The sequence below is a fragment of the Maylandia zebra genome, linkage group LG19 (genome assembly GCF_041146795.1).
Source record: "Maylandia zebra isolate NMK-2024a linkage group LG19, Mzebra_GT3a, whole genome shotgun sequence".
NCBI lineage: Eukaryota > Metazoa > Chordata > Actinopteri > Cichliformes > Cichlidae > Maylandia > Maylandia zebra.
In genome coordinates, this window is record NC_135185.1 from 5,051,423 (window position 1) to 5,065,370 (window position 13,948).

General features: G+C 40.3%; 1 protein-coding gene across 1 annotated transcript in view; it reads right to left on the minus strand.

Annotated features, from left to right (window-relative positions):
* Positions 1-13,948, minus strand: part of arhgap5 (Rho GTPase activating protein 5) — a 57,791-nt gene that overhangs the window by 11,354 nt on the left and 32,489 nt on the right. Inside the window, exon 4 of the mRNA XM_014407592.3 lies at positions 3,616-3,693. Within this exon, the coding sequence (XP_014263078.2) occupies positions 3,616-3,693 (78 nt within the window). The remainder of the gene's footprint in view (positions 1-3,615; positions 3,694-13,948) is intronic.

The following is a 13,948-nucleotide window of genomic DNA, read 5'->3' on the forward strand; positions in this document are numbered from 1 at the left end:
TTTAAGTGGAACTGGTTGTTGATTCAATCGCCTGAGATTAGTTGACCTTAGTACTAGGGCTACACGATTTCACATAAAATGAGAATCACGATTTTTTGGCTTAGAATTGAGATCACGATTCTCTCACGATTTTCTTTTCCAGTATAAATATTTATTGCGCTTATTAACTGCACATCAACTTCGTAACAGTTGAGACTGAACATAAAAACAATAAATATAAAAACAATAAATAAACATAAAACAACAAATGTCTCACGTTTTGTTGTTGCCGCAAAATGTTGTACTGCTTGAAATTCCGTCTCCACCGTTGCTCGACGCTGCGTGTATAGAGCAGGTAGTGCAACAATAGAAAAATAGTTGCGGGACGGCACCGTGTAGCGTTTGTCTAGGGTGTTGATCATTTTCCTAAATCCCTCGTTTTGCACAGTGTTGATGGGAGCCATATCTTTGGTCAGGTGATAAGTGATAGCCTCCGTAATTTCTTTGTGCCTGCGGGAGTTCGACGGGTATAGGGAAGCGCTGTATAAGGTTCCCGTTATTGATGTTTGGGTGGTTGACCGGGACGGATTTTCTCCTGTCACTTTCTCGTCATCCCTGACGTGCTCTCCGTTGTTTTTCCCCTGCTAATGTTAGCATCACACGGCACAGCTTCTGTATCACGTGGTATAAGGCTCCGCCCTTGTCGTTTGTTGAGCAGGAAGAGTGAGCGCTTGTTTTCATGCAGATTACATCCCGGATCAAAATGCCGGGACTTGGTCGTCTTTTTTTTTTCTTTTCTTTTTTTAAATCGTTGTCATTTGGAAATGAGATCGCACATAAGTATGAATCGAGATCGCGATTTTCTAACGATTAATCGTGCAGCCCTACTTAGTACCCATCTGCCAGACGTTGCTAATGGATACTTCACCTGTCATCATTGCAAGCTGCTCAAGATCAATCCCACAGTCTCGGGTCAGCACAACATTACCAGTGTACATATATGAACCTGAAAAGGTGTATTGGTGTTTTTGCTTTAACAAAAGACTATTCGTGCAATAACATTTTAGTAAGTCACTTCAAATACAAATTATATGTAGCATACTTCTGCACTGCAAAGCATGAAAATAAATATGTAACATGTTATGTGACAAATGGGTAGAAGACATTGAGAGGCATTTATTTGAGTATTTCAGAGGAGCTGGCTATGGTTCATGTTTCGGCGTCTGTTAAAGAACGCTAAAAAACAAAATGTGCTAGCAGCTTGTTATTAGTTAACCAAAGTATCCTTCCTTTGAGCACTCAGCTTTTAAGCTCAGCGCTTAGCAATGACACAAACTCGATACGAACTGCTTTTCTGGACTAGATGACCATCGTTTGAAATGGAGGGAGGTCATCTGGACATCTATGGCTACATATTCAATGGTTAGGGGGAACAGATGGCAAAATTACATCCCAGAGACACTTGCAGCCACACAGATGTATAAGCCTGTTATATGCATGTTAAGCCTGAGTGTGGAGCAGATTTGTGGATCCGGGACCAATAACCTGCACTCGTGTCCTCACATACGAGTCAAACAGGATTTAGCTGGGTCAATGTTTCAGTTTGAAAGGATATTAAAGAGCCTGTCAGTTGTGGTGATGCAGCAGTGAGGCCCACAGCTCAGTTTTTGTGTCTGAGCAGGAGAACAGAGCTCCTCTCTGATCACAGCTAACAGAGGTTATCATGAGTGTGTCTGGAGGCACAGAGGGCCGAGTGTTTCTCTGATGGAGCAGCGGGACTGGAACAGAATACACAGCCAGCTCATGAAAGCTTTTTCTTGCTCTATTATTTCTAATGAGGGAGAATGGATGCTTCAGCTCCATCACGTTTTACTTTCTGTTTCATTCACAAATCAGAGGAGAAAAAAAAGTGGGTTGGGTCCAAATCGATCAGCTTTCTCATTAACCCAGGGTAAAAATACTCTGTAATGACAGTTCAAAGGAATACGTGGAGAAAGAAAAATGCGTATTACTTGCTGTTATGACACTCGGCAACAGCCAAATGACATTTGGAGGGAGGAGAAACGGTGAGAAAGAGGACAGAGCCCTAAGGTAACACGACAGCTGTCACAGTGAATCTGAACGCATGCTGACAAACACGCTGAGCTAGAAACACTTGAAGGAAATGGAGAGCATTGAGCAACGGAGGGATATAAACAACAGGAAATGCACAAATGAATTTAGGAAGGACAGGGTGGGAAAGGAGGAGTCGAGTGAAGGAGGTGAGGAAAGGAAGGAATTTCAAAACAAAAAAATGGTGGCAGCCACCAAAGCCTCAGCCTCAGATACACATCATCTTTCATATTAAAAATGTTTTTTAATATGAAATAATCATAGAATAACCAAGAATATGCTCGAGCTCTTCTCCTGAACAGAGGACCAGAAGAAACAGAACGCAGAAAAAAAAAAAAGAAATGCAGAAATGATTCAATAATCATTGCACGCTTCATCTCAGTCAAGTCTCCATATTTCAGCACCTGGCTGTAAAATGCCTGACGCTGCTGACCATGTGCTGGTGATTTCTGCCTGTGGTGACTTTATTTATACTAACAGCCCGTTTGGCAGCTCCCCAACCATCATGAGAAGTTTCGACTGTACTCCACAGGGCATGTGTTTCTCTTTAAGCACTTCTGCTGCGTGGTAAGGTTTGGAATCGGTCTTTTGGAGTTTTCTCTGTGGGTTAAATATATTGCACACATCACACATGTGCTGTCACGGTCCGCTGTGACGGACCGAGTGGAGAATGCGTGTAATGAACCCAGGTGCGTACACAAGTGAACAGACGGGAGTGAGCTTTAACAGAAGGCGAGCCTTTATTATGGCTGAAAACAAGGTGTGCAAATACAGCAGGGATGGCGTGGCTAAACAAAAACCTAAACTGGGAACAAACTATGGTGAGGCTATGGCTTGGAAGACAACAGACCAGGCATGGAAACACGGAGGGTGGGAACACAGACGACGCGACACAGACTGTAAGAAACACAGAGACTAAATACACATGAGGGATGATCAGGGGAAGTGGCCACACATTGGAACGCAGCTGACACACATGAACTTAATGACAGGACAGGAGGAGTGAGCTGAATACACAGACAGTGAATGCAGGCCTTCAAAGTAAAACAGGAAACATGAGACATGAACCGGGGAGACGTAGTACAGGGGGAGGTGACATAACTGACAGCATGAACTTGACAGTACAAGACACACAGTCATAAACACACGAAGGGCAAGGGAGACGTAATGCAAGGGTAACATAATTACAAAAAGGACTGGACTACCTTAAAGAACCTAAGCAAACAATAAACATCAAAATAGGTTAAGCATAACACACTGGGTCACACGACCCAGGACCATGACATGTGCTGCTTGATTCTGGAAATGTTTTCCAAAGAACTCCCAGGTTCTTATAACGGCACGATTTAAGTTTATGGGAAAATAATTTTGAAACACATTCCGTGAAACTAATAAAGACTGTTTGCCTCCATGCTTTGAAAATCCAGCTATGCACGCTCTTTCTTCCGATTTCTTAATAGTTAAATATGTATTCATAGGTCTATTACCACTACAAGCATGTGTCTGAGCAGATGAGTGTTTTACCTTGATCAAACTGTTTCTGAATGTTGTCCTGGTCTGTCTTGTTCCCACTGACGCGATACAGGCCCTCTGTCGTCAGACCTGGAAACACATACAGCCATTTTCAGCAACAGCTCTAATGGACTTCATTCATGTGGACTTAAAGCAGCATTAAACACACAAAAAAAACTGTTAAAGTGCTGAGCTGAAACAGATGGGCCAACAGAAGCACCGTTTCATCTAATGTGGTTTTCCACATTAAAACATACTGAGAGTATTTGGATTTAAAGCTAAAAACTATGTCCTCTTTCTAGGATTTCAAAGCCTCTAATAATATTCAGATTAGACATGTTACATTTAATTAGAACCTTTCTTTTATTTCTTTTTTAAATACTTGTAAATGCTTGTTGTGACACTGGTTATGATGCAATTAGGCCACAAGCTGCAGCAGAAAGAAAAACAAAACTTCCTAGAAAACATTTACACATTTTTTAAACATATAATTCATTTGCTCTGAACAAGGGGGAGAACAGCACTGCAGAAACAACCAGAGACATATATTCCATCACAATCTCCTGAAACCAGAGGCAGCAAATATTATACAGCTGTACTTAATCCACAAAAGGTAGATCAAAGGAGAAAAGAGAGAAAATGGAAAGAAACTTTAGTTGGAGTGCATTTTGTTAAAGGAGGCATTTACACCTTTCTCCATTTCTTGTCAAACATACACTCACCAGTCATTAATTACACCCTGCTAGTATTTTGCCTTTACAGCCAGCATACATTCAACAGCGTGCTGGAACATTTCACAGAGATTGTGGTCTGTGTTGACATGATAGCATCACATAGTCGCTGCAGATCTTAACATCTGAATGATTCATCAAACCAGGCGAGGTTTTCTGATCCTCTGTTGTCCAATTTTGATGAGGCTGTGATAACTGTAGCCAAGATTTCCTGTTCTTGTAGGACCAGGTGTGGTTGTCTGCTCCTGTAGTCCATCTGCTTCAAGGTTTGATAACCTGATTGTAACAAGTGGATATTTGAGTTACTGTTACCTTCCTATCAGCTCGAAGCAGTTTGACTACTCTCCTCTGACACCAAAAGGGCATTTTTGAACACACTCCCTGAATATTTTCTCTTTTTCTCTGTAAACTAGAGATGGCTGTGTGGAGAATTCCCAGTAGACCAGTAGTTTACGAAATAATCGTACCAGTTTGTCTGGCACCAACAACCATGCCATGCTCGACGTAAAGCTTTCTTCCTCAATCCATGTGTGACTGCATAAAACTGCTGCTGCAATGCGATGTAATTAGATATTTGCAAAACTATGAAATGCATGTGTTGTAGATTGGCTATAATCTAATCTTTTATAAACCACCATCTCCCTCTGGATGCAGTTAATAAGGTGTGACAATAGTTTAATATTACTAGTTTCTTTTTTTCCTTTTTCTTTTAAACATACATTTTGAAATGAAAACCTTTATGAGTGGGACACAGACAGAGGAGGATGAAAGTGGTAGGTTAAACATCTCTCTTACTAGCTAAATGTCAGCTGAACATGACACACACAGCGAGATTTAGTCAAAAATATGACGAGTTTTGGGCCACCCACACTATGTTATTCATTATTAAGCATCAAAAAAATATACATCACATATACTGCAAGTATATGTATGAGTGCAAGTATAAATTATGACCTTTAGTCTTCAGAAATGACAAATTCAACAGTGTGAGACCAATTTGAGACGAATAACATCACAGAAAATCGCAGTGCAACATGAGCACCAGTCATCCAAAGCAGCAACAGCTAGATCAACAATTTTGCTTGCAGACTTCAGCTGGTCTGAGAGCAGCTTTTGTTAAAACCTCGGACCATAAATATCACAGCCAGCTGGCACCTGACAGCTGATCCCAGACCAGCACATACGAGACAGAGTGTCTTAATTAGAGCAATAATGTGTGTTCTGCCTGCAGGGAAGAACACACACGCGCACACACACACACAGGCACACACACATGCATGTATACTGCAGTGTGGATGACCTTGCAGCAGCCACTACACAAAAACTAAACTACTGTTGTGTGTGTGTGTGTGTGTGTGTGTGTGTGTGTGTGTGTGTGTGTGTGTGTGTGTGTCCCTGCAGAGGCAGTTAAGCAGAGACAGTATTATGTAAATTCAGCTTTAATGGATTCAAGTAAATCGTGTCAACTGTGAGCAAGTGTGAATGTGCATGTGTGTGTCCGCTTGTGCGCATGCATTGATCTGCACCTTTCAGCGTTTTTGTTAAAAATGTATGCTTGCTTGTGTTGACTCAGGTGTGTGACATGTGGTAACTCTTAAATTAATAACACAAATTGTAGTGATTGTGCCAAATCACCACAGCCTAATCAGCAACCCACTCGACCTAATTTGTGCATGCGAGTGTATACGTGTGTGTGTGTGTGTGTTCACACACACAGCGTGATGTATAAGCTCAGTAAACAGAGTGGGTGGAAAAGCTCAAATATGTTCTGCTGCTGCACCTTCAATGTGCTCCAATTACTATATTTGTGAGGACTCACTTGGACCTCCACATTACAACTCAAAGCTTCGACCTTCAGCCTGATGACACACTGTTGTGAAATAAATTACACGGTAGAGCAACGCCTCGTCCGAATGTTTCTCTGAGTCACAGCCATATAACTCCTCTGCAGACGCTGGGTGTTCCTGATCTGCTTCTCTGCACTTAACGCACATTAACTTGGCAGCGACACATCAGACTTTCATGTTTCACAGAAAACTGAACATTGAAACACTGAACAAAAAGCACAAAACTGGAAAGATGACGGTTTCTGAAGTGGAATTTTAATGGTTCAGAACATGAAATGAGCTAAAAAGGTCTCAAAAGTTCTATGTGCACTATTTACCAAAGCCATTTATGTCAATGAGGTTTTAGTTAAGGTTGACAGGGTCGCAACTTTACATGTTTTTGCTTTACTCTTGGATATGGAAGCATAAGTTTTGGATTATACTTCTTAAGTTCTGCAATCCAAAAATTAATCATGAATAGCAAATTAGCATCAGCAGTGTTAGCATTTACAAATACCGACGTCTCTTATTGACAGCATGAAGCATTTCTACTCTGGATGCGTTCTTTCTTGGAAAACAACACCTGCACATCACCACTGAGGATTTTAAATCCAACAATCAAGATGTGATTGAAGTACAGACTTTCAGTTTTAATTCAAGGAGGAGTTTACTAAACAAATTGGTCATAACAGCAACTTTTAGACACAGTCCCACATTTAATCGGACTCACAATTAATCAGACAAACAGTTTGATAGCCAGGTGTGCCTGTTCCCTTGTTATTTCACGAGAAATGAAGCAGATATAATATCTTAAGTTGATTCAAACTGCTGAATTTTGAGATGTCAGAACGGCATAATTAAGCTGAATGCACTGAGTATCTCGGCTATTCTTTGACAAAAACGCTCTTTTCTCATTTTTAAGCTGGTTTGTTTTTGTTGCTGTTGATGTTTTGTTCTTTTTTTAATGAATGAGAAACAATCAGCTGATGATTAAAAATAAATGAATGAATATACAATAAAATATTTGGGGGGTACTTTGTGTATGAAAGCAGAAATCCTCTCCTTTCTTTTGATCTATTCACTGTGTTCATATTCATAACACCAAATATTTTAGGGGTCTTAAAGATTAGTAAATATCATTAAAAAGCCTGGCAATTTGTCCAGTGGTGAAAGTGTTTGCCAATATTTTGCTGTATATATTTTCCACACTAGTTTTGATCTTTATATGTAATGGCTCCAAAGTGTAGCTGGAGACACAGATCCTCTTTGGGTTTGTGTCAGGAAGGCCATCCGTAACAACGTAAAACTGCCAAATCGATCCATGTAGAACATAGTGATGGGCTTTGTAACTTTTAGGACAGTAATTTGAAGTTCAATCCGATAAATAATTTGGACATTTTTCTCCTCTACTAGCTGATGATGATGCAACTCATATTTACTCTTTTTTTCTGTGCCCTGAATCTCTCATCACCTGACCTTAAAATAACCCCCAAAGGCCATTGCCAAAAATGCCACCACCCTGTACATCTGCGCGTCCTTGTGAGGACATTTGATTCTCAACAGGATGGAACACAAAATACACACACACACACACACACACACACACACACACACACACACACACACACACACACACACACAGGACCTGAAGGAAAGGAAGTTAACAGTGGAGTTCATGTTTGCATGTTGAGATCAGACAGGACTCGTCCTGCTGTGATATGATCTAATATCCTGACTGACACACACACACACACACACACACACACACACACACACACACACACACACACACACACACACACACACACACTTACTATAGCTCAGCTCCTCTCACATTGCTCAATTTCGATCTCTCTCTCTCTTTTTCTTATCTATCACAGCAGTTTCACGGTTTCTCCTGCTACCTGTCTCTCTGCTCACTGGCCAACTGCCACAGTCATTTTATTGCCACGATAACCATCTGCTGTGGGAGGGGGACAGGAAGCTAGTTCAATGAGTGAAAGTCAATCATTGGCTATTTTTAACTCTTATTTTACCAGTCAGGGACATGCGTTATTTTCTTTCTGCCCCCTGTGAAAGTCGAAGCTGACGATGATAAATGGCACAACGATTCGTGTTCCATGCCTGTTTAACAATGCGTTTTGGTCATTTTTCTATCCAATAAAAGTCATCTAAACAGTTATCATGGAGGTGATTTGTTATTTTGTTTGTAGGGTTTTTTTACCCTTTCATAAGCTTAAATTTATTTTGTTGCATCCCAAATCAAAAGCATTTTCCTACTGTGAAAAGCTGCAGTGAAAAACAATATTAAGCGTTCCAGTTATGCAAAGCTGGTGCGTTCAATAATGGAACAAAGACACATAAATAACTCTGAGAAAGAAAAAACACCCCCAATAAATCCCACTTTGTTCAACACACACGAGGATTGTTGCACTGAGTAAAACACCCAAAGTCACAACCAAAAAAAGAAATAAATAAATATTCCTTCTGTTCTGATTGATTCACAGCAATCTGCAACTATGTGTGGAGATCCTTGGCCTGAGCAGTTTAATAAAAAGACGCCTGAATGGGGCGTTCACTTGTCCTGAAAAGCAACCAAACTGGGTACAAACCTTCACTGTTAAACATGTTATTCCCATTAAGATAATTAAGGTGCTGATGCGGCGGCATCGGCAGGATCGAGGAAATCAGATTAAAGGCGCTAAAGACGTTAACAGTCTGCTGCTGGGGAAAATGAGGAATATTTTCTTCACAGACTGTCGTCCACTCAAGAAGAGGGATAAATAAAGCTCTGGGGATTGTGTCTTTAAATTGCAAGTCATTAATGTTTTATTCAGCACTCTGCATTAACATTTACTAGCCTCGAGTTGTGAACCTCGAGATGTGGCAATAGAAATTTGAGGCGTTTTGAAAAGATTATGGGACAAAAAAAGAATATTCTGCTAGCAAAATGTTAGTTTGACATCGCTCTAATATTTGCTGTGTTTGTTGTGTTTTACCTCTTCAGGACTGGAATGGATGCTTAAATAAAATAATCTAAAAGAATTATTGGGAAGAATTCCTCTATGTTGACGACTCATATCCAATGGTGGGGGTTGGTCAGCATACACTGATCTAGAGGAAGTTTTAATATTTTAGCAAAACAAAGACCCAATCAGCTGCTTAGATTCACATATTTAAGGTTTATAGGTAAGTAACATCCATCCACCACACACGTTTTTCTGCTTATCCAAGCTTCTCTAATCCTAAACTTAAAGAAAGACATAGAGCGCTTGTTAAACTAAGCAGCAAACACGCTGCTTCCTATCAGCACATCCCAGCCCTCATGTTCCACTTTCTCATATCCAGGACACTTAGCTCTTATCCTGCTCGTTATAAATGGGACGTGGCATGCTAACATGTGCTGAAGATGAATGCGCAGGTAAAAGTGCTCAGTTTTCCCCAGAGGAGCCGGAACGTTTCCCACAATCCTTCAGCTAAGAAATGAGCTGAGCTTTCTGGTCTGGAAGTGATTCTGTGGGCAATCCACTCATCCAGAAAGAGGGGGTGGAGGGTGTGTGTGTCGGAAAAGGAGCATGACCTCAGGTGAGCACTTTCTTTGTCCTCACCCTTTATTCTCATACACACACACACGCACACACACACTTGGCTGAGTTTGTGGTCTGGTGGAGTCATCAGTTTCTCCAACGGTGTGTTAATTTAACGACCGGCCCACCACACAACCATGGGTCAATATAAATCAATATGAAGGCTGCGAGGAGCGCGTGTGTGAGTATGATTTAATATCTGGGCACCTTAGGTAACGAGATCCATACCCCACACATGCACACGGTCTCAGCAGGAAACAAAACCACAGCTGTAGTCTCCTTTCAATCAGAGATTGCAGAGTATATTAACACACACAAAGGTAACTGTTGCTAAAAGATTGTTTCTTAAATTCTACATCTGTTGTTCATCTTCTTTATCTTTACACTGATTCTTGATAATAGTTATACTGGAATGATGAACATGATCACTGAAGTCATTTTTGCATGAATGAATCTGATGTTCATTTTCGACACTGGCTGAAAGAAACCACAAAAATGATCAGCCTGGAGGTTGATATGACAACTTTGCTTGCATGCACGCGCTCTCTTCATTGTTTATAGTTGCTGTGCTGTGCAGATTGAAAAGGAAGTGTTTTGCTGAAAAGAACTGGATCCGCTAATACCAGACCATGTTTCAATGGAAGCTGATAATCCCAGCTTTGAGACTTGTGATAAACACCATCATCCTGGAGCAAATCAACACACCAGGACTTCTCTGACCAAATAGTAACAAAAATACCACCTCCCAGTTTTACGCCCACAGCAACCATTCAAACGGCATTTCATATCCATGCCTATCCAGACTTGACCTTTGACCATTTGGATATAAAATTCCAAAACACTTAATCATTTTTAACTTATCCTGAAATGCTGTGATAACACTGAATGAATTCTTCAGTTGTGGTTTTATGAGGTCACAGTGACCTTCACCTTTAAATACCAAATTTTAATAGCTTCATCTTTGAATCCGAGTGGTCATTTGTGCCAGATATAATGAAAATCCCTCAAGGCATTCCTGACTGGTGTACACAAATTATTATAGCACACTGAACGCTGTGATTGATTAAATCAATCAGCTCTCAGTCCCAGATGGATATCCCATGGCTGTTAGCAAAATGAGCGTTCCAAGTCGGCAGTTTCCTGGTCCATCTCGGTAACAAATGATTCATGTTCAAAAAGAAAAAAACCCTAGCTTTTTGGAAAGCAGCAGGGAGCTGGCAGTAGACACCCCAATTAACACTGTTCACACAATGTTTTAAGTCCCCGTTTCCCCTCCTCGTCATAACAGGCACATGCAAAGCTAACATGGCACACAGAGACACACACTGGAAATAAGCAACATTTAAATTAGCCAGTTATTGTTCAATGACCTACACAGAGACTCTGAAACTCTCAAGACTACAAGATCAGCCAATAAAGTGTGAGATAAGGGATGGAAGATTAGAATGGTATACAGTTACACATTATAACCTAAACCCTGTTAAAGAGGCAATGGGGTTTAAAAGCCATGGGTCTTTATCAGATAAGGAGGATACAGAAATCTGAACCTACCAACGCTGTGGCAACTGTAGTGCTCAGCATTACTAGCTTGACCCACATTATTAAAGACGCAAGAAGTGTACCATTCAGGATCTCACTTGAAATGATGTATTGCCTTTGATGGCAACTCTGTAGGAGTGCAATACTAAGTCTCCAGAGTGAAGTATTTTACTTTAATAAATCCATCCATCCTCTTAAATATGTATCAAGATCAGGGTCACATGGGGCTTATCGCAGCTGTCATAGGACAGGAGGCAATGGATCCCCTGGACAGATAGCACATCTATGGCAGGGTTAACACAGACAGACATCCATTCATGCTCACATTCACACTGCAGCTCCTAACACAATTCAAAGCAAACAACAACACATTTTCTCACGGTGCCTCACTAGTACTGGGCCAAAGAGGTGAGGATTCAACTTCTCCTCCTCCTTTGCCTCACTCTGTTCATGCTTTCTTTCTTTCGGCCCCATCTCCCCTTTGGCTCCTTGCCGCTACTTCAGCTGTTAAGCATCATCTTCACTTTGATTTATTGGAACTGGATTCTATAATAAACAGTCATCTGTAGCCAAAATGTAACACTGCAGCGAGCACCATAACAATTTATCGAAGAGATTTTAGGTAATGGAAAAGAAAGCAAAGGTGACAGAATAAGTAGCTGCAAACCACAGAATCTATGTAAATCACAAATAGTGTACCATATTATCTACCATCCAGACCGTTTACAACAAAAACACTCATGAGGCCTCTGAATGGATCCATTTTTTCTCCCCTCCAGCTGCACAAGCCTAGCTTGAAACTTTTAAACAACTTGATTTTATCAGAGGTTTTCTTATACTTTCTTTTTAGGTAATGTATTTGTTGTCTCGCTTACAATGTATTTGGGTACAATGTCTTGAGGTAAAACATTCCTTTAAATTTGTTAACGGTTTTAAATTTTAAATAAACTTTAGGAGAAAATACAAAAAATAAAGGTATAAAACTACCTTGATATTAAAATGAATTCCTTCTAAGTAACTAAAATGCTGCATTTGAGTCAAAAGTAGGTTTTCACATTGAACACACAGCTGAATCAGGTCATAAGAAACTGTGAAAAGAATGTCAACTACTCCAGTGTGACGTCATTATAAAATTCATTTACATCTACAACCAGATGTCTCCCAGGCGCCTCTATTTATGCTCGAGATTTAAAAGTTTTGCTAATTACTACAGTGTCCTCACAGTCCAGCCTCGTGATCTGAACTCGTGTGCATTGAACTGTGTGTCACTGGGTATGGTGACAGTAGGGCAGATGTCGGGCTTTCAGCAAGCCAAGACAGCAGCGCGTGCACACACACAAATACACATGCATGCACACTAATTTTCTAATGTAACAGAGACAGATGGGCAGTATTATAAATAGAGTTGTCAAGCTATAGCTACCTAGTTACTGCTCTGTTTATACACACACACACACACACACACACACACACACATTCAGTTTGTCCTTTTATAATACTTTTTTACTGATTATCCGTTCATCCTGCAGAAGAATGTGATCAATTATAACCACATCTAATAAATTATATTTTAGCAGAAACCATTCAAGCCCTACTAAAATATTTAAATGTGAAAGAGAAAACTGTTTAGAAAAACATGAGGTTGAAAAGGCTAAATTTGCAGGTTTGTAATTAAAAATGAACCTGTGGTGCTGGATTTAGATTTAATTAAACAATAAAATCAATTAATCTTCAGAATTTTTGAATGTTTTTCTCTGTTGCCAGTTAAAACGGATATGAAGAGATAATGTATATGTTATTATGTACAGTAACAGACCACATGACCTCAAACCCTCCAAAAATACTTGATAAATATTTCCTTTTGTACAAAAGGAAATAAAGGCTTAGTGGTACTGAAACATTGTGCAATATTCCTTTACATTTTTAAAAGCTCAAAGAAACATTTACTACAAATATAAACTACAAACATCTACTACAACTGTGGGTGGGGGCACTTTGACAATGCTAGCATTAATGAGTCACGCAACAACACAACATGTGTCACTTCTTATCTGTCATATTCTATTAAATACACAAACATCAACACACACACACACACACACACACACACACACACACACACACACTAACAGCATGCATTTATTTTTAGTGAAGGTAAGTGATGACAGAGAGGAGAGGAGAGCATGGAGAGAACAGATAATGATGATAAGGGGAAGAGGGGGAGAGCAATCAGAGGAGAAAGATGTGAGTGTGAGAGGTGGGGGAGAGAGAGGAGAGAGAAAAGAGAGATAAGAGGATAAAGAGAGGGAGTGATGGGGTGATGATAAGGGACTGTGGAAAAGAGAAGCTGAAGGTATAAAAGGAGATATGGATGACAGAGAGAAGATAAAAGAGGAGAAGGGAGAGGTAGGGGGAGGGTAAAGAGGTCAAGGGTGAAGTGATAGGAGAAAAGGAACGAAGGGGCAGAGAAAGGGCTGGATAAAAGGAAAGAGGATAAAGGTCGAGAGATGGATGGACAGAAGACGAGGAAATGGGAGAAACAGAACAGAATGGGAGAAGATTGCAATAGAAAAGAGGAGAAAAGGGAGGAAAAGGTGAAATCAATCCAAGACAATTAAGTTGTAGTAGAGGAAAAAGGGAATGGAGAAAAATAAGAGAGAAG